Below are 23,000 nucleotides of genomic sequence, written 5' to 3' on the forward strand. Positions count from 1 at the left end.
TTTATTTACCCTTGTAAGATCATAAGTACCCTTATTGTTACACCTTCAGATAAACATAATTTACTATTTTTACCACAGACCAGTCCCCACAATGAAAAAAATGTCAGGTTTTATTATCCTTGTGGGGGCATTTGGTCCCCACAATGTAGCATAAACACACACACACACACACACATTTTTATCACACTTTTATCTAAATGGCCAAATGTCCACTGTGAAAGCAGAGACCACTGACTTAGTGAATGGGAAAGACTGGATCTATGAATATAACTCCACAGTATGAGGACGAGTACACATGTGAGACATGGTAGTTTGGCTGGACCTAAAATTACAAGGGTTTGTTCAGTTTCTTTGGAAATGACGAATGGGGATTTTTCTCAAGGGCCAAAATTTTCAGTCCCCACATAAAATCACACTACCTCTCGACATCCTTTTGGGAATCATGGTATCTGCCCATATTTTAATTAAAGTGGTGCTTTGAAAAACTGAACTGTGGTATAAAAGTGCATCTGTGAGCTTTGTGGCTTATGCACAGTATAGGACTGATTAATTTTGGTACAATTCATCACAACATTCTTCAATTATTTCATTTTAATATTAATTCTGTAAATATCCGTGTTTACATGTTCTAGTGTCATTTAGTCTCTTGAAAAAATGGATTAATTATTAATTATTGATTATTCTATATTCACTGTGCAAGATCCAACCTGAACAGATGGTGGCAGCAAAAACACAAAAAATTTACATTGCGACATAGATCCTCCTCCCACCCCAAAAAACAAAACAAAAAACAGTATTTAGGAGACAAATGTCATTGTTACAAGCCATATGTTGTATGTATCATAATTCACCATACATACGCAGATCTGCACTGCAGGGACATTTTCATGGAGAAGTGAATGCTGCTCTCCTGGAGGAATCCCCGCTTTGCGAATCGGTTCGATCGAATCATTTAAAAGAATCATTCCTCAAGAACAACTCGCGAATCAGTCTTCACGACTCCACAGGCGCTCGCGTCTTCAGGAGGAGAACAGGAGCATCTTTACTCACTTCTGCAACAGTTTATCAAACACTTCCTCTCAGGCTTGTTTATACGACTATTAGACTGCAGCTTGGAACCGTAAACACACTTGAGGATTAAAAACAAAAGACACAAGAAGAAAATTCAGCGATTTTATAGAAACTCAGATATAGAAGGATGAAGTTATCATGCACAGTTTTTCTCCTACTCAATTTTTTATCAATGTACGACTGTAATGATGCAGCGCAGGTGAGTATAGCCTACGTGTATATTTATAATTATATGGATTTTTATGTGACAATAACTACAATATTTATATGAATATACAGTTATAATGCGTAAATAGTGCTTTCTTTGATTTTATATATCGCAAAAAATCTAGTTATTGAACGCAGTCTCAATTACAAACCTTTGAAAAAACTTGGCATACAGTAGATAAAAGAATTTGAATGAATATATTGAATGGTATTTTGTTTTGTGAGTTTCCAGAAGTACTGGATAATGGCATTTCTTCATCATTTTGCTCAGTGGTTTTTAGTTAATAAGGGATTTGATGATTTTTGGTGGATTTATGAAGTCAGTTCTTCTTAAGTTAACACAGGTGTAATAAATAAAAAAAACGTAATTATCTTTCCTCAACCAATTTCTAGTCAATTTTTTTTTTTTTTTTTTGTCTTCACAATAAATTCCACTTGCATAGATAAAAGTTTATGCAATTTAATTCAACGTCATTGAGGCATTTCAAGTGAGTCTTCAAAAGTGTTAGCTATATAATTAAATATGTCGGATGCATTTTTGTCTTTTATCCAGATTAGCACTGCCTTTATTTACCATGGCATAGAGCTTAGCGAAAGGCCAATACATTTCCTCTCTCCTCTAACGAGACCGTATTCAACTGCCATGAATAACATACAGGAGACCAGCGTTTTGGACAGAGGTCTTAGAGACATCTGCCCAACAGCTTTCTGTAAAACTGCCATCAAGCATCTGAAGAGAAAAAGCAAGAATTAGTCTCTTACATGTGGTTCCTAGAGGTTGCCCACTGACCGAATGCACGGTCCAAATGCATCTGGGACAACACCGCTTCTGATAAATTGTTGCTGGAGTAATATTTGTGTTTCTAAGGGAACTCGGTTGTGTGCTGGCACGCCAATGAGCTGCTAAACACTGGCCTGAGCTTTCATGTCATGCCCCACAGGAGTCCCTGTGCCTTAATGCATGACATCACCCACAACATCTGGCCTTGATCATACATGTGTGCCATTTTTCATTTTCATACAAAGCTAACGTTTAGTGGGAATGTTCCTTGCAATCGTTTTGGACGTCCAATATCTTCTCCATTTATGAGCTTGTGTTCGGGCGAATCTGTAATTTAGGGATAACTGCTTGCCATCAAATTGTAACCAGGTGCTCGGATGGTTGTGCTGTTTTTAACCTCAGGGTTGTATGGATAAGCATAGAGTGATGGGGATACTGCGTCAAATGGAGAAGTTTCTTAAAGGACAGGAGATACGATTCACAGAAGGGCTTCGGATTATGAAGTCCAAGCTCGCCAACCTTCAAAACTCAGTGTCCAAGCTCCCACAAGCAGATCAGTCCTCATGTAAGTGCCATAACACATTCACATTCATGTATCTCATTATATCAATAAACGCTGTGAATGTGAAGTCTCTTCTTTCCTAAATGTGCATGTTTATTTCTGACTTACTGATTCCACACAGAGCAGGTGTGTGTGATGTCATGCAGGCATCTGGAGCTGCTGATGTCATAGTTGTAAAACACATCAAAGCGGAATATGAAAGATGTAAATCTGAAGGCTGCTTCAGATTTGAGGCCAGCGCTGTTATTGTTTTATTGTTTTAGAACTAAAACTATCAAAAATAGCTTTTAATAAAGCTGAAATGTAAAATATAAATATTAGATATTAAAAACTGAAAAACTTTAAATAATAACAAATATTGCAGTGTAGTGTATTTATACTCAGAAATTGCTAGTAAATAATATTTACAAAAAGACAGAGGAATTGAATTGAATTAGACATGAAATGATCAAGTAGAAAGACTAAAATAGTATTTTTTTTTTTTACAATTTAACTGAAATAGTTTAGGTTTTGAAATGAAGCAATAAAATTACTAAAACTAAAACTGACATACAATAAAGCTAAATAGAAATGTAAAAATATAACATAAAATTACTAAAATGTAAACTGATATTTTACAATATATAAGATAATATTTAATAAAAACTGAAAAAGTCTATAATAATAACAGTAGTAATAAAATAATCAAAGAAATTAATAAATAAATATGCAAGCTGCCATTAATTGGAAGATGAAAATTTTTAATGTGAAGCCAAATTTAGCGTTGCTCTGCAAAATTGTGCTATTGACAATGGAAAGTGGGCATTTTTGCATTGAAAAGGTACCTCAGTACACTAAAGTAAATTTGTACTTCAGTGTACTTCAGTGTACTTCAATTCAACTCAAATATATATATAAACCTTCATGCATTTCCAGTGAACATAAAAACTCTGCACCTCTAGCACCACCAAACAAAATTGACAAAATATTGATTGTTCTCAAACAGGTTTCCTGCAGTTGATTGAGTCAATGTTGCTGCATCAAGATGCAAACAGATCTTCGTTATGATAGTGTTTTTGCATACTAAGCTAGGATAGGAGAAAATATTTGACCACGGAAATAAAAAGAAGCTACACTTCATGTAAATATTGTTTTGAGTCATACACTTTCTCATGTATCTGTGCTCGGCAAAATGGCTTTGTTGAATGAAAGAGCTTGTGTCAGTTGGCAACAAAAGTATCCAGTCAATAAAAAATGTTGTTTTTGGGAAGTCATTCTTACATAGAGGATTTATTAATCCTAATAAACGAGCCTCAGAACTCCAACAAATCAAAGATCTCTCAAATTCTATTTGGATTTTAAAAGCATGAAATGACTTCCTTCCTTTAAAATCAGTGGTCTGGCTGCTTCTTCAGGTTTGGAAAGGAGTCCAAGCTCTGGATTACGCTCATCGCTCTACGGATGATGTGAACGGGTCGGATGTGTAGCTGTGTCATTTGGCCCAAGCTACTGACAGTTCATGAACCAGGGTTGATGGCAGGAATCAGCAGTTACTTTGGCATTTGTAGCAGACAGTGCTTGAGAGGAAAAAAATTAAGTAGATTATTTGAGAAACTCACCAGACTGTGAAATCTGAATTGTTAAAAAAAATATATATATATTTTTTTATATATATATATACACACCACGTAAAAAAAAAAAACATATACTCTTTTTTTAATTAATAATCCAACATGCATGCATTTTTTTTTTCCATATAACATAAAACAGACATTTTTGGAGATATTTAAGATAAAAAAAAAACTGTATTATTTTAGTCTCATTCAGATACTATTATAGGTTTTATGGATATTTAAACTACTATATATATATATATATATATATATATATATATATATATATATATATATATATATATATATATTACTTTACCTTTAAATTTTATGTTTTAGTCACATAACATTTATTTTTATTAATTTAATTTCAGTTATTTCATTGAAAAAAGGTCAACTAACTGAACTAAATGAAAATGGGAAATATTTTATATATATTTATTTTAATTAATTATTTATTTATTTATTTAATTATTTAGGTTTTAGCTAGAAAAAACTCTGGCTTTAACAAGAAAACCTTGAGAAATAAGGTTTTAAAGACATTCAATCATTTTAATTTTCTCTTTTTGGTGCATGGATTGAGACAGTTAAACAGAATGTATATTAGTAAACAATATAGAATCAATTTCATGTTTACCTTAATGTCCCATAAACAACATACAAGCACCAGGCCTTGTTTTCGTCTACGGTCCACGTGGTATTGTTCCTATTCTATTCTTGTCTGTATAAAATAAGGCATTTCCCATCTTTTCCCATGATAGTTCCCACATTCAGTAACACATGCATGCCTTCAAGCAATATAACCCAGCATTTCAGCATTCAGCGTGACTTCAGTTCCTCATGTAACTCTGTTCTGATCTGACATTCCCCTCTCTGTATGTCTGTTTGTCCTCTCATGTCATCTTTAGCCCAATCCTCATGTCCAACTCTGGTGGCTCCGGCCCACGGGAGGAAGTTTGGCTCAAAATACCTGGTGGGTCATGAGGTCCATTTCACGTGTTCGCAGGGTTATCGCATGATAGGACCGGTAACACGCGTGTGCCAGGAGAACGGTACCTGGAGCGGAGTCAGCGTCGTCTGTAAAGGTGGGTCAAAAGCTTCAAATGAATGTGTATCATACACTGTATCTGGTGGAACCTCAACACAAGTGAACTTCACTACAGTACGTAGAGATACTGTACACAAACACCATCAAATGAGATGTGTCTTCACTTCATTTGAATCAATTAACCTAATTCAGGATTGAAAACAGAACAGAAACTGATGAGTGAGTCACTGAATCATTCGAGATCGCTGATTGTTGAAACAAGTAGCTGCCTTTATGAGAGTCTCAACCTCTTTGCAAAATGCTGATTCATTCAAGAAGGAATCAAGCATCTGATTCATTCCGGAAAGAATCACTCAATCAATCACGCAATCGATTCCTTCAAAAACACACCTTTATTCGGGAAGTAAAAAGTGGGTGCCTTTAATGAGTGATTCATTGATTCAGCTTGATTCAGCTGATTCACTCAAAAAAAAGTTAATGTGTTCAGTAATGAAAAGTGAGTTAAGTGAATCATTGAATCAGTGAAAGGCATTTCTAATCTTTCTTAAGGACCCATCAAAAAGTGCCTTCATGTTATAACACTATTTTTTAATACTTTTATTTATGTATATAATGGTCTTTTCCTGCAATACTGTGTGTTGCTGATTCTCAAGCTCTGCTTGTGGTATAAAGAGCTGATTCATCGCGGACACAAAAATGAAAGAACACATTAGCAAGATTTTTTTGCAATGAATATTATATACATTTTATGCAATCCAGCACAATTTTTTTGTTTTCTGTTTTAACGGATCCCATAAATGATGTTGTGAGAAACCAATACGAACGATTCATTGCATGAGTGAACTGTGCAAATGAATCAATCTGAATCGCAAACTACTTCAGTCCTTTTTCCGAACCCATTTGAATGATGACATTAAAAGTGATTGATTCGCAGGTGTTCAGGGCTCACGCAGAGAAAAGTGTCTCGAGACGCTAAAAATAAGCGTTTTCAAGTGTTTTGATCAAAACACTTGAACATTGAATTTGCTTATTTTTGCTCTAGTGCTGACAAATACATACGAAATATGTCAAAATATCCACCTAGTTATTTCTTAAGTGAAAGTAAACAGTTGAGGAAAAAATTGGGATGTGTATCATATTGGATGCGTTCCTCGTCTTTTAAAGTGACCGCTAATTTAGCTGCTGGCTGCTGTAATGTTAATCCTAGAAAATTAAAATGAAAATCACTCACTGCTCTTGACTGAATTACTTTGTAGTTTTAACAGTCAAACCAAAAATTATTCAGACACCAGATATATTTTTTGATATACAGTATATAGCAAAACTGTAATAATGTGAGAAATGTTGAAGGCGTCTGAATAAATGTAGGTTTCATTGTATATTTCATTTTTCCATTGAAGACTATCCAGTGCTTTTTTACATTTAATTATTTAGTTTCTGTACAAACTTGAAAAAACCTTAAACATTGTGTAAATAGCACAAATAAATAAAAATAAATGAACATACAAATTAGACAATTTCAAACAGGGCCCACTGGTACAACCTCCACTGGGTCCACGCTTGTACAATTAGTTTACAGCTTTTTCAAGCACTTTGTGATGCATTTTGGAAACAGGAGATGTACATTTCTAATGCACCATCTAGCTTGATAAACCCCTTCTCAAAGACTTAATATTTGTCAATTTTATTTGGGTAACACACATATTCTGAATGCCGTCAGCAGAATTCGAATGAGCCATTTTAATCTAGATTAATCTAGATTAATTTCAAGATCACAGTGAGATTAATCTAGATTAAAAAAAATTAATCTATGCCCACCTCTAATATATATATATATATATATATATATATATATATATATATATATATATATATATATATATATATTATTCTTGACCTGAAAAGATTAAAGACTCTTGCAACCGAGAATTGTTTTAAATGGTAATGTTGAAGTGGATTAGAAACACAAAAACCAGATAAAGAATCATGTATCATCATCATACACAACCCACAGATTCACCATGTAACTATATCTGTGTTATTAAGCAGAATTCCTGGACTAAGACACCGAGACTACCGTCTTTTATTGTTGTATTGTGAGCTGGCTAATCTGATATTCAGGGTGACAGTACTGAGATAAAGCCTGAATACCAGCGCTTGTGAAAGAAAGTGACTGTGAACACCACAACAGCTCTACACACACAGTTACACACAGGCAGAAAGATAAGGAGCGCTGAAGAAAGAGATGCATTCTTCACTCTTGAGCTGCACTGAATGAAGCTCTCGTTAAAGAAGCATTAAATGTCCCGAAACACCTGTACTTGCATTCCTGTCCATGGTGCGTCTCAATGACCTTCATGCTTTGGCTTCAGCTGGCTACTGTAAAAAGAGCCAGCTTCATACCTCAAGTTTCAACTCGGTCTGAAAATACTCTAGCGCTCAACAGATTGGACACTTGACTGAAATCATGTTTCTGCTCAGGGTTTTAACAAAAACTAATCTAAAATCACTGTTATTTGAACATTTTCGTTACTTGAAAAAAAAAAAAAGTTTGAAAATGTTTACATTTTGAGCTCAAAAGCAGATATGTGAAGCAGTGTTGTTTTATTGTTTATACACTATTATAGTATTTAGTTTCAGCAGTTTTGTATGTGCATTTATAATTTTTTTTAATTTTCTTTCTGTTCAGCCTTATTTTTATTACATTTTTTGTTTTAATCAATTTAATACTTCATCTTACACTTATGCCAATGCAACATACTGTACTAATATTTATATTTGATCTCTGCTATATTTTAATGAACAAAAATGATTTTTAATAGTGTTATGTGAAATTGAGGTGAAGAAATAAAATAAACCCAAATAAAATGTAATAAAAACTAGTAAAAAGGCAACAGAGTAACTGAAACTTTAAATAACATTCAAATGAATATGCAAATAAATAAAAACTATAATAATCTCTGAATGATACTAAAATAACATTGCTAAGGTAATGCTTTATAAAAAGGTTTGTTAACTGCATTAGTTTACTTGAACTAATAATGAACAGTTTTAACTAACATCAACAAAGATTCATAAATACTGTAAAAAATAAATAAAAAAAGTATTACACATTATTAATGTTAGCTAGTGCATTAACTAATTTTAACTAATGGGACCTAATTGTAAAGTGTTATCATATATAACATGTGATAAAATGTCTTTATGTGTGAGTATGAAAACACATTTTTACCAATAGTAAATAACTATTCATTATTATTATTATTATTAATCAATCAACCAATCATTTAGAAAAGGTTGTGTCTGTAATACTATATTTTTCATTCATGCATATCTCAAAATTCACCTAATCTGTTTTATTCAGCAGAAAGAGGCCTTCATAAGATAACTCATATTCCTTCTTAAATAGTATTCAAAAGCATCCCAGGATGCACCTCATGAGCAGAGCTGTAATCTAAGCAGAAGCAGCTCAAACGTAAATCACACTTCCATCTGTGGTACTTAATAGCTTTGACACTTTACTATCATCCCAAATGAGAAAATATGAATAAAGAATAAACAGAGTGTCAGTGTACAGCACTCTGTGTTTTGTATGAAGTCTCAGAGGTCAGTGGTTAAGCTCACGCACACATCTCATTAAGCCGGCCCATGCTCCAATAGCACGCAACTATGCTAAGCATGCTATTGATGACTTCCTTTAATATCGCTGCTGGCTGCATTCGGGACATTCCAAGCGGTACAGTGGGACGGGTGTGTGTTTGAGAGAGAGTTTAGGTTTAAAGCCTGCACAGAGCGTGTAATGTCTATGTTTCTGCAGGCGGGGGAAGTCTGTCTATTTTGAGAGTTTTGAGGTATACGAAAGCACCTTTCAGAGTTGGTGAAATAACATAACTATGTACCCAGGCAGTTGTGAAATATGTTGGGGACTGCAAATTCTGCAAATTCTCGCACTTAAGCCTCCTTGGAAAGAAAATAAACAGGAGAGGGATCGTGAGCGCTGTTGTCGAAGAAACATTCCTTTGGTCGAAAAGTCTAAACTTTTTTCATTTTCATTCACTCTCAGTGTCTTTCTACTTAAATTTCCTTATGTCTGATGTCTAACTGGAGCACGTTCTCCACACTTCTTTTCACACTGGATTTTCCCTGTAGAAGTAGATCTAACTTGAAAGCATTTGTGGCACAATGTTGATTACTACAGAAAATAATTTAGACTTGCTGCTCCATTTTTCCCTCTAGACCCTCTGACTTTCAAATGATACACATATAAGGACACAAAATAAAGACTTGGTAACAGAAATAAAGACAAACACAAAAGGAAAAAGTCTAGATGCATAATTGTAATGAGCATTTGTGTCTAAACGCAAAACATCTGAATGATATAAAACAGGCTGCATTTTCTTTATGACAAATATAATTTATTTAATCTTAATTTATTTAACTTTATATTTTAGTGTCATATTTCATCCCAAAAGCAAAAAAAAAAAAAAAACCCGAATAAATAATAATAATAATAATAATGCATTTTGGCTATAGCATTTTTACATTTTCATAAACACATTTTAATTGTGCTTTTAATTAATTTAATTTAATTACTGTAATGTGAAATATATATATATATATATTTATTTATTTATATTTATTTATATTTATTTTTAATTTTTAATTTGTTTATCTATAATAATAATCTTCACTTATTTCTTAATGCAATTCTCTTCAGTTATCTTAATATTAATGCTATTGCTAACGGACACTTTTAAAAACTTGTTTTTGTCAATTAAAATATAACAGAGATAAAATGTAAATATCTGATATACAAATAGTCAATATTACAATTACTATATTGACTGTGCACAAACCTAAAAAAAAATAAGTTTGAAGTAATACAATTATTTAAAACAAAACTGAAATAAAAAATAAAGCTATAAATAGAAATATAAAAAGTGTAAATCCACATAAGTACAATAATAGTGTCTAAATTATACTAAAATAACACTGCTTCACATATCAGCATTGGAGTCTGAAAGCATACATATGCATATGTATCCTTATCATAATGCATTACACTGAAAAAAATATTAGCCTACATTTGATTTTACTTCATATGTAGTTTTTGTCAGTACTCCACAATTGTGCAAATTTTCTGAACAATCTTCAGCATAATTTTAAAAACATTTACAATCATCCAAACCAGATACCATTACACCCTACTAACATCACTACTCTTTTATTGCAGAACTAACTACAAATCAAATCAAAATAAAGTAGTTTCAGGGATCATTGCCTTAACATGTGTCTCACAGCGCTTTATCTGCTCATCTTTTCTTCTGTCCACGGGCCTCACAACATTGCTATCACTGTCCATTATAGATATTTACAGCAGTGGCAGTAAATTCCCATCCGGAGCAGATGAAGGTTACCGTCCGCAGCTGCTGCAGACAGATGTTGCGTGGCACAGTAGCGGCTGTAAACTTTACCGACCTCCCAAAGCTGCGTGTGGGATACAGTCAACGTGACAGCGAGAAGCCACTCAACATCCCCTTACACTCCATTGTTAACATTCCAGCAGATCTGTTTCATTTTACTGTGCCATTCTGTTCAGGAAATAGGGAAGAATGTGGGCTTGTTTAATTCCTCCAACTATTCAGGTGCTTTCCACGGACACATAATCCCCAGCTCTGTACATACACCCAGATAAGAATCTGGGACATTTCAACTATTTCTTTCATTCGGCCTTATTTAGGATTGCAGATCCATGATAAAGACGGTATTCCAGATAAAACAAAAAGTGGCTTTATACAACACCAAACCATTCAGGGTGAATCTCATGAAACCAAACATGTTTGGATCATTTTCACCCAAAAATCAAAAGGAGAATACATTTTTTTTTTGCTTTGTGACATTATTTTCATGGCAACCCAATAAATAGATAAATAATAAAATAATAATAATAAATAAATACAACAAAAAAACAATAATAATAATAAAATAATAATAATAATAAATAATAATTTCTTACATTTATCAATTTATTTATCATATACATTTGATTATACATCATGGTAAAAAAAATGTTTCAGTTTATGTTGAATTAATTCATTGATTTTAGTTGGATTAAAAAAACTTATTTTTTTTACTTTTTTACTGTTACACATTTCTTTTATTTAAAAAAAAATGCCATAGAAAACCTATAAAGTATAAATAATAAAAACTGCATAAAAAAAAATAAAACAGAAAAAGATTTACAAGAACCTCATGAAAACAAACACTCTTGGGTCATATTTCACCTTAAAATGAAAAGAAAAGTTAAAAAAAAAACAGTTTTGAACTGTGACATTATTCGTTATATTTTATGACACATTTCCCCCATTCTCATGACTGTAAAAAAAAAATAGAATAGAAATTTTATACTTGCAAATGTATGCATATTGCATTATATTGCCTTTGATTTATGTTGCATTAAATCATTGATTTAACCTGATTAAGTTATTGTATTACCTTTTTTAACTTTAATGCCATGACATATTACTTTTAAATAATTATAAAGAAAAAATTCAAAAAATAAAATAAATAAAAAACACATATACACACAACATATCCGGGTTTATTATTGTAATATAAATGCCATATGATCCATTTTTCTGTGTGCAAAATATGTTTTAATTTCTCATTTTAAGATGAGTTGCATTAGGCCAGCATGTATTTGGGATGATTTTGGTGTGAACTGTAACATCTTTGATCTCAGCTCCTCAGAGAGCAAGCACTGGTCTGCACTGTAAGGCTGTTGTCTTTCACACAGATGTGAGCGTGTGCGCCAGTAACCCGTGTCAGAACGCCGGCACCTGTGTGGAGGCTCTGAACCAGTACAAGTGCACCTGTCCACACAACTGGAGCGGCAGTCAATGTCAATACCAGACGCAGACAGGTCTGTGTTCCTTTAATCTGTGCTATACGTGTCAACAGATATTAACTCGGGGTGGGTGATATCACAAAAATCTGTTTTTCAGGAAAAGATCATAACCCACAATCTTATCGTGATTCTTTTTCATGTTTGTTTTTTAAAGGGATGATTCCCCTTTAATCTCAAAATTCTAAAAATTTCTTTTTCAAAAAAGAAAGAGTTTCTTTCTTCTGCTGAGCACAAAAGGAAGATATTTTGAAGAATGTTGGTAATCAAACCAAACCATTGACATCCATAGTATGAAAAAAAAACAGTCTTGGGGAAAATGAATACACTTTTATGGAAAGCAATGCGTTACGTTAATTTTACGTAACTTTTTCTCATCTGTGCTGGGGTTGCTTCTTTATTGCTTTTTGACATCATAAAGTTATATTTTTGGCAAATGTAAAAGCTCTTTCATACCCTCTTAAGCTCTTTCAGCTGTGCTGCCATTCTGGATTGCATTTACAATAAGAAAATAAATAAAAAACACAAATGTTATGTTTGTCTAAAGTCATTTTTGATTATTAAAATTTTTTTTTTTTTTTAAGCACTCACTCCTGTTTTCTCTCAACATGGGAGATAAATGGGAAAACGAAGTACCTGCCATTACTTATTGAAACTCGTTACCCTCAACACTGTTACCAACATCCTTTGATTAGTTTGATTAGAAAAATTTTGATTTCTTCAGGTTAGCAATACAAAACCATAAGATCACCCACCTCTAATATCAACATCCACTAATCATCAGTGGCAACTTTTTGCATGTGCAACACACATTTTCAACAGAAAATGCAAAACATACTTTTGCGATTCCACATGGAGCTGCTAGTAGTGAAGCATGACACACTTCACCTTTACCCTGTGTCCCGGTCTATAAATGAAAGCATGCATGTGAATGTTTGTCACTCATATGTGGGTCTGTGTGTTTGTGGGAGGTTAAGCCTCCTCTTTTCCATTTCCTCTGTCTGTCTCTTTCAGCGCCTCCGGAGTGGAGCGTCATGAATGACCCGGCCTTCAGCCGTAAGCCTCGCTGTGCTAAAGTGGACCGAGCTCAGCACTGCAGCTGTGACGCAGGCTTCCACATGAGCGGGACCTCAGACAGCAGCATCTGTCAGGGTGGGTCCATCAAACAACCCCATAATGTGTGACCCTGGAGCACAAAAGCAGTCTGAAGTCTCTGGGGTATATTTGTAGCAATAGCCAAAAAATTCATTGCATGGGTCAAAATTATAATTTTTTCCTTTATGCCAAAAATCATTAGGATAATTAAAGATCATGTTCCATGAAAATATTTGGTAAATGCCCTACAGTAAATATATCAAAACTTAATTAGTCATTATTAATATGCATTGCTAAGGACTTAATTTGGACAACTTTAAAGGTGATTTTCTCAATATTTAGATTTTTTTGCATCCTCAGATTCTAGAATTTCAAATAGTTGTATCTCGGTCAAATATTATCCTATCGTAACAAATCTTACATCAATTTCGGATGATGATGATAATTCTCAATTTCGAAAATGTGACACTTAAGACTGGTTTTGTGCTCCAGGGTCACATATAAGGATTCTAGTAGAGATCTAGGGATGCATTAAAGCAATAAGCCGCTGGAGGCTGTCTATTAATAGTACATCCTAAATGTATTATAATTATAAGTAATTTTAAGATGACACTTATATGTATTATAATTATAAGTAATTATAAGATGACACTTAAGAAAGGCAACTTTTACACGTCAGATCAGGTTAAAATAACTTTTTTTGTCAGCCAAACCCCTTTGACCTAAAATATTTATACATTTTAAACAGTTAATATTTCAATCATTTAACAACACATGTGCATGTACACAGTTCTCATTGACTTTGTATGTAATCTACTCGCGCAAATCGTTGAACTCGCGTTAAATCGCGTTTATCTTTCCGTCTGATTGATGGCTGTCTTCACTTGGGTAGAAGACAACAAATCCCATAATTCCACACTCCTTTTTAGCGTCATCAAACCACGCGATTGTTATTGTTTTGGTAGTGCGCCCTCTAGTGGCAGGTGCCTTTAATGGTCACGTGTAGGTAAACAAATTACATTTTCCATATTTTCATTTTCATTTCATGTTTAATCATTATTTGACATTTTTCAAATGATTCAGTTAATTATTAGCTTAATTATTAACAGTAGGATACAGCAGGGATAAAAGCACATTTATAAGGCACATTTTTTTACGTTTTAAATTTTGTTCAAGGTAATCAAATAATAAGGTCCAACAATAATAAGGGGCATGATAATAACTAACTAACTTGACTTTTCCATTAGTTGACATTGTAAGATTCAGATTGTGTTAACGTTGCCATATCTACAATCAAACCAGCATATTTCAATTTATGATATTAATCATACCATATAATGGAAAATCATAATTATTGTTACTAAAATAAAGCCATATTAAATTATAATAGGATCTTTTTCAAAAACTTTCATTTCGTAAATATGTTTTCTGTATTTTTAGTGATTGTTTTAGACAAGTATTAAGTTAGATGTTATGCAAAACATACTTCAGGATTTGTATCAATGTATGATTTTTAAACACAACCACTTTTATGATTTACTGTGTTGGGCATTTTATGCAATTATCCATCATATGAGTAATTAAAGAACATTTTCCTTGCAGCCCTGTTGTAGCTTATATTTTCTTTTCTTGTCTCGTTTCCTTTCTGTCACTGTCTCTTGTCAAATCCACACGTGTGTTCACATGTTGTGCCCAGATGTGAATGAATGTGAGGTGTATAAGGCTGACCGTGGAGGGCCTCTGTGTGGCCACGCCTGTGTAAACGTCCCGGGATCGTACCACTGCTCCTGTCCCACCGGATACAAGCTGCTCGCTGATGGAAGAAGCTGTGAAGGTGAGTGAGAAACACTCACACACTCTTAAAAATAAGGGTTGAGAATAGTAGTGTTTTACAGCCTGCTGTCACAAGACAGTAAGAAATATGACATATTTTACTCACCCTCGTGTCGTTCCAAACCCGTATGACGTCTTTGCTGAAAGGCCCTCTATTTTTAGTGGTTTGAATGTGAATCTGAAAAAGTGACGGGCAGGACATACTCTGTGAAAATCATTTGGACACCTTACAAAGATCTGCTATGAAGTGGGTAGATGAAGAGAAATAGAGGAGATGTGGAAGAGGAGTCGGGGTTTGTCTGGTGAGGCTTAGGAAATTTTGGAGAAAAAAAGTGAGAGAGATCTTTTGGCTGATCATAAAGCAATGTTGATATGAATCAATCGTGCAAATAAAATAAAACGAAATAACAAAATGATTTCAGTAGTAGCGTTTTTTTAGATGACTAGTCGATTTTCATGACCGATCCCTAATTTGTTTGCATGTATTTTAAAATTTAAGGCTTTTCTTTTTGTGTGTCTGCCACGCAGTATTGGTAAGTTTTGGATTGGGTTACATTTAAAGCTGCAGTAGGTAACTTTTGTAAAATATATTTTTTACATATTTGTGAAACCTGTCATTATGTCCTGACAGTAGAATATGAGACAGATAATCTGTGAAAAAATCAAGCTCCTCTGGCTCCTCCCAGTGTCCTATTGCCATTTGCAGAAATCACTCCCGTTAAGAAACAAGCAATCAGAGCTGCGGTCCGTAACTTTGTTTGTGTTCAAAATGTATATAATAAGCGAGTACACCATGAATCCATTTTCCAAACCGTGTTTTTGGCTTGTCCTGAATCACTAGGGTGCAGCTATAATAAGTGTTTATATTCAGACTATTTTAGATTGTTTCGGGGGAACCGCGGCAGAGTAACCCAGTACCTTTGTGATTCTTCAAAGACATAAACAGAGAGAAGTAGTTCCGGCTACAATGTTCTTCCGCAAGACACAAGCAGTTCTGTTTATTAACCGCTGGAGCGTCAAAAGTTCCCTACCACAGCTTTAACACTGTTGCTGTGGGTTGTTTTTCATGTCTGCAGGTTGAAGAGACACGAATAAAGTGATATTTATACCTTGAAATGCAAATTTTATTAGGAAAAACCCAGCAAAAAAAACAAAAGTGTATTTCACCACCCGAAACACCATTAGGTTAGTTTTGAGTATAAATTGGGCAGGTTTTGTTGTGAAAACCTGGCAAACTTGCTGCCAAGTGAAGCAAAAAATAACATAATTCTGAAATGTTTTGTATTTCTTCCCTGAACAGTTTACTTGCTGTTTGCTACTTTGTATTAGTAACTTGTTCTGTAGCTAACTGTGATTTTAAACATCAGATAACCTTTCTAGTTGAAATTCTGATCATCTTAAAATTGTAAATAAAACAAAATAATTTTATTCTAGATAATAAGAATTTCAAATAGAAAGTACATTTCTTCCACCTGGCCAATAGAAAAAAAAAAAAAAAAAAAAATTAATACAAAAAGGTGGAAGAAATTAGGCTTTAATACAGGTGTTTCAGGAGTTAACTTTGTGTTTATAGATCAGATAATTTTCTAGATTAAATTATTATTATTTTAGAACACAATTATAAATAGATAAATATTTATCATCTACATAAATAAAAAACTGCAAGTCATTTGGTGAATAAAAATAATAAATACAATTAAAAAAAAGCATTTTACTAGGTAGGTGAAAGAAATGTGGCTTTATAACAAATGTTTATATATATACAGCAAACAGACAGGGTAACAACTATATTTATATTTATATATTTATATTGTCATAATTTCATGCTGAACCTACAAATTAATTTAGAAACAACATAAAGATTGTATATTTTAAATATTTGTTTAAGGCATCTTTTTACTAAGTAGCCTATTGTTAATGAAGTACTGCTACTGCTGTCTCTACTAAATGCACTTTCTTTCAGTTTTACCTATTAATTATAGCCATTCAAAATTACAGTATAATTGAAAGCCATTGTTTTTAACATTGACTAGGCTCTGAAATATGAAAACTTTCAATGTAAGTGATTTTAAAACAATCTTCACATAAACTATAAATTGTATATGCATAAACTATATTGATTAATTTGTATTCAAGCTACAAAAGTTAATCAGAGACTAGAGCAGTCGAGCGATTTCTCTTTTTCTTTTGTTCTTTGATTTTCATCAATGACAGACTTCAGCGCTGTCTCTTTAAAACCTGATGATGACGCGGATCTGACGCATCTGATTTCCCCCAAACGCTTTACAGTCATTTAAGACTTTGTAACTCAGTTAAGACCTTGTTTATGAGGTAACTCACCAAAAGTTATGACCGATAACACTGCCTTTATTCTTGGTTAAGTTATAGAGTTTTGGCATGAAACTCTAGATGGCGCAGTCTAACTCAATGTGTCCTAATGACCTCATTATCGCATGGCACAGCTGATTGGTTCTCTCCTGTATACGTAGCCAATGAGATCGCTGCTCAGCATTCAAATAAAATATATGACTAGTGCTTGCTGTAGCAGTTGTAGCTTGCTTCAGAAACCCTCCACCTTCCCCAGCTCCACCTGTATAGATCTGCTACCAGGTGACTCATGTATGCCATATGTATGCTCATGTACATTACAAGGCTAATCCCTTTCAAGAATTGTCATGACAGAACTAGAGTTGTGAATATCTCATAATGCATAACTCATAGCTAAAATTTAAAGTCCTAACTCACGTAACCAGCATTTCCAACCCTCTATTTTCCTCTGTTCTTCTTCTCTTCCACTCTATTATTCCTCCCCTCTCCGACTCTAATGTCTCCCTCTCCTCCGGGCGCTCCAGATGTGGATGAATGTCTTACACAACAGCACAACTGCAGCCGTGGCACCACCTGTATCAACACCGGAGGAGGTTTCCAGTGCATTAACCCCGAGTGTCCGCGCTCGCACGGCAACGTCAGCTACGTCAAGACATCACCTTTGTGAGTGAGCATACAGCACGACTGATGACTTACTGCATACAACTCCACTGGAACCTGCTTTACGAACCTGTAAATGCCACATAGGAGACTCGACAACTGATTCCAATAGAGCAGGTCACTAAACTAACAGCGCTACTCTAAAGGGCCATTCACATATCAACCCTAAAAACGTGTGGAAACCGCTAGGCGCACCATGACCTAAAACAGAAGTTTCAGCAAAGGATAAATAGATTTGCAGCACTAATATTGCTTACAGTAGCTCTGCTACTAAATTTATTTAAAAATGACTATCACTGTACAGCTATGATCAGCTTTTGCTTCATCTTGGCTGAGCTTTCAATGTTGTTACAGGAAAGGATGAAGCTGATTGGTTGGATTTTGACACATGACCCGCGGTGCACTTGCAGCATCCTGAAAAGTTTAAATGTTTTTATCTTGATGCGTTATGGTTGCACCTGTGAAAAATTAATCCATTTGAACTAAAGAACTTGAGCGTGCAAAAGATGCATTATGTACAGCCCCGAAAGAATACAATGCATGCACAAATATTGGCTAAAATAAGCTAATTTTAATGAGATAAAACATATTCAATATTTAGCCTACTGATAGTTTCAACAATTTTTGAGAGATAAAAGATAATCATAAAGAAAAGTAGAACATGACTAGATCATAAAAAGTTAATGGAAATCTAAAAAAATTTGTGAAATGGGAAAAAGGACACTACTAAGTCATAATTATGGGATAAAATTTAGAATTATGATATACTAAGTTGTAATTATGAAATACAATTTGTTGAAATTCTAAGATAAAAAATACTATGACAAATTTAGTCGAAATTATGAAATAAAATACAATTATGACAAATTATTACAAATCAATCTGACAAATAGTTATTTAAATATTTCATAAATTATTATTCATTTATATAAATTAATTATTATATATAAGTCGCCTAAATGTATATGTTTTAAAAAAAAAAAATTATTATATTTATTATGGAAAGTAGTCCATACAACTTGCTATATTCCAATCCTAAATAATACTATAACTTTGTGTGAAGAACAGACTGAAATGCATGACATCAGACCAGCCTGTGACTTTGAACTGTTGCTCTAGACACAAAAGACCTGTGTGATGATTTTATTAATTTAACAGTTTTAATAGAATAACAGGTGATAAAAAGTAGTGACAGGATTTTAGTTTTGTTTTTAAAAGCATTGTTAAAACTTCTTTGCGGGTGATGATTTGGACTACATTCAGAAAATGTGAGAAAATGACAGAGCAAAGCATATTTTTCAGCTTTTATTTTTCTTTAGCAAACACACACGTCTGTCCTGAAGTCCTTTACAACACTGGGGGCCATGAATGCCTTCTCTAGATCACTTGCCACTTGCTTGCAATGTACTGTGCATTACAACCATTTGTTTTTCTTGCATGACACTTTCATGCTTTATGTAAGCTGTTTTTAAGCTGTGAATGGGCCCTTTGTGTCCTGATAAATGCGAGAAGCTGTGATCTGTAAGTCACTAAAGCTTTCAGGCACACATGCAGCTCAGAAAAAACAACAGAAATATATAAAAGTGGCATGGTTCATGTTAGGATGCTATTCGTATTGAGTATATGAATACTGAAAATAAACTGAAAGGAGGTGGCTCCCTTCCATTTAAGCAGGTACTGGAAGTATTTTTTCAAGGTTTAGCTGGTTAGCATGGTCCAGTTAGTCTCTTCTCATAGATGCATGTAACTACTTTACTTGAAAGTCATTTAAATACAGAAGCCTATTTCTGCCACACTGGGTTGTCATTCTTTAACAAATGCTTTGCACAATTATTATTGTGAGATAAAAAATATCAAAATGTTGAATATTATTAGATCAAAATTGTGCAATTATTAGAAACAAGTCATAAATGCGACATATTAACTCATGTCATAATTCTGTATTTTCTTTTCATTTCATAATAAGTCATAATCATGAGATAAATGTTGGAATTATGACATACTAAGTAAATTATAAATCAGTAGTATGACATGTAAAAATTTATATAAATTATGATTGTGAAATGAAAACAATTGACATACTAAGTCATAATTGTGAGATAAAATTCAGAATTATGACAAAGCATAATAATACATTAAAATTATTACAGAAACCTAAATTATGAGATAAAAAGTCAAGATTGTTAAAAGTTAGATTGTTTAATTTGGATTTATCTCATAATGACAAATGAAGTCAGAACTATGAGATAAATCAGGATTATGACTTGCTCATATTTATGAGATAAAAGTTACAACGATGACATTTTAAGTCATAATTGAGATGAGTCATAATTGTGACATGCTAAGTCAGATTTTATGATATAAAATTTATAATTATGACATACAGTCATAATTATGAGATAAAAGTTTAAATTGACACACATTATGATATTAGTCAAAATGATAAAAGTCAGGAATAATGACATACTACGTAATTCTGAGAACAAATTTATGTAATCCGTCAAAATTGTCAAACCATGTGAAAAGTCAAATTATTTAATCTCATTGTGACTTTATATCATAATTAAGATGTAGTATGTCAATTTAAATTTTTTATCTCATAATTATGACATTAAATGACAACGTTTTTTTTCTTATGCACTAGAAATGAGCTTCCAAAACTAGAAAAAATATTATTTTGCAACCAACATATAAATCATAAATATTTCATTATTTAATAGTATTTAGTTTTTTCATAGCTCTTAAAAATGTAGAATGAGATAATCACTAAAATAAAGTTCTTGGGACTGTGTTTGCTTGCTTATTAAAGTAGGTTTTGGAACAGATCTAATGAATGATGCAAAGTACTTTTTTTGCCCTCTACTGCAGCCAGTGTGAAAGGAATCCCTGTCCCATGGAGAGCCGTTCCTGTCCGTTTGCTGCTAAGACCATTTCTTACCACTACCTGTCTCTGCCGTCCAATCTGCGCACTCCTGCCACACTTTTCCGCATGGCCACTGCGACGGCTCCGGGTCGGCCGGGTCCAGACAGCCTTCGCTTTGGCATCGCAGGCGGAGGTGACGCCCGCAGCATGTTCGTGATGCAGCGCTCAGACCGTCAGACCGGAGAGCTGATCCTGGTCCAGCCGCTGCGAGGCCCGCAGGAGCTCAGCGTGGAGGTGGAGATGTCCGAATACGCCGAGCGCACCTTCCAAGCCAAACATCTGGCGCGGGTCCATCTTCTCATTTCACCCTACGAGTTCTGAAGAGGCTGCTCGCTGTCTAAATTGAGTGTTGATGTTTAGACTTGAAGAGGAAGGAATGTTTTCCTTGTTGCTAAAGCTGAATGAATGAGGCTCGATTTACAGTGGAAACTCATGCTTATGTGGAATAATGATTTTTGAGGCAATAACTCTTAGCTGATACATTTGTGTTTTAAGGTGAAGTGTGTCTGGGGTTTTTTTTCTGTGTCAAAATACTTCCTCTTGATACTGTTTAACATACTTCTGTGCAAGATCGAACAAATTTACAACTTTTAAAGACTTTTTTTAGGAGCTGCACAATGAAATGAATACTGAGTGTCTAAACAGAACAAACCTCAGATTATCTTACTTACTAAGGCACCTACATTTATTTAATGAAATCATATCCATTTAAAGTTTAATTAGGCTATTTTATGCCCTCTTTTATTCCTTCCACAAATTTAAGACATATTAAAATTATAATTAAGACTTTTGTTATAAGATATTTAAGTATTTTTTTTTTCTTTCTTGAATTTAAGCCTTGACACCTTTTCCTCTTGTCTGTCAGTCAAACTCTATCTCAACCAATGGCATGAGTTTGGGGGCGGGACTACCTGTTTTCCTCTTTTTTTTTTTCGTTACATCACAAAAATGACACACTTGACCTTTGACAAACCATTTCACAAATCTCATTCAAAAAGTAGAGTAACAGCCAAATGTGTTGTTTCTTTTAAATGTGTTTAACAATATAGGTCGATGCAAGTGGAAAATAGTAAAGTGAAGTGTAGAATGGACATGAAAGGAAAAACGAGTTGTAAAAAGGTGCGAATGCTGGAAATTGACCACGACGACAGCTTTACGATTGGTTAGATCAATCAGTAAGGAGGAGAACATGGGATCAGGTTTAAAAGCTAAAGAATGAACGTCTAAAGACACAAGCATCAATTCAACCTGATGAAGAGAACAGTAAGTTGTTCTTTTATTATTTCCTTCTTCTGATACATTACATGGTTAAATTCAGCTTGTAAATATGCACTGCTGTCAATCAACGGGGTTCACACAGACTGAAATGAACAGCACTTAGCATCTACTACATGAGAGAAGTGCCTATTTTTAATTACTGTTCAATTATGTTTCTTGGATGTTTCATAATAAGAACAACAAAGTCTGAACATTGTTTTTTTTTTGTAATTTTGCATTTGAATATGATATATTGCTCTTTGCATCTGTTGCTGATGTTACATCAGGTTAAGTATCTAATACTGAAATTCACACATTATTGCATTCAACTTCTGTCTTGCACACACACATGTTGAATGTTTCTTAATTAAAGTCAGAAATTCACTTTTTTTCAATGTCTTGGTTTCTTTGATCTTTGAGCAGATTTACAATCAATTAATCAAAATGAAAACAAAGTGATCTGACACTGGCATTTTCCATCTCTTTGATCTTTTATGTTGTTTTCATGCAGGACATTCCACATTTTAATTAGAATTCATTCTTAAAGGGACAGTTCGGTTATATTTTAAATCTATTTAAATATAAACCTCATTTTTGTTTTGTGCGAGTAAATGCTGATAAAACTTTAATTTTTGGTGAACTGTGCCTTTAAGTTAGTTAGCATATACACTACCATTCAAACGTAAAGGGTCAGTTCAATTTTATTTATTTTTCTTTAAGAAATTAAAACTTTCAGCAA

General features: G+C 33.6%; 1 protein-coding gene across 1 annotated transcript; it reads left to right on the plus strand.

Moving 5' to 3' along the window:
* Positions 1 to 834: 834 nt before the first annotated feature.
* LOC113056646 (fibulin-7-like) lies at positions 835 to 22,656 on the plus strand. Its single transcript, XM_026223436.1, has 8 exons — positions 835 to 1,270; positions 2,462 to 2,624; positions 5,122 to 5,298; positions 12,058 to 12,183; positions 13,180 to 13,317; positions 14,957 to 15,094; positions 17,946 to 18,084; positions 20,950 to 22,656. Exons 1-8 carry the CDS (start codon positions 1,199 to 1,201, stop codon positions 21,323 to 21,325), a joined length of 1,329 nt encoding a protein of 442 aa, XP_026079221.1. The 5' UTR covers positions 835 to 1,198; the 3' UTR covers positions 21,326 to 22,656.
* Positions 22,657 to 23,000: the final 344 nt, after the last annotated feature.

Source organism: Carassius auratus, chromosome 38 (genome assembly GCF_003368295.1).
Source record: "Carassius auratus strain Wakin chromosome 38, ASM336829v1, whole genome shotgun sequence".
In the NCBI taxonomy this organism is placed as follows: Eukaryota; Metazoa; Chordata; class Actinopteri; order Cypriniformes; family Cyprinidae; genus Carassius; species Carassius auratus.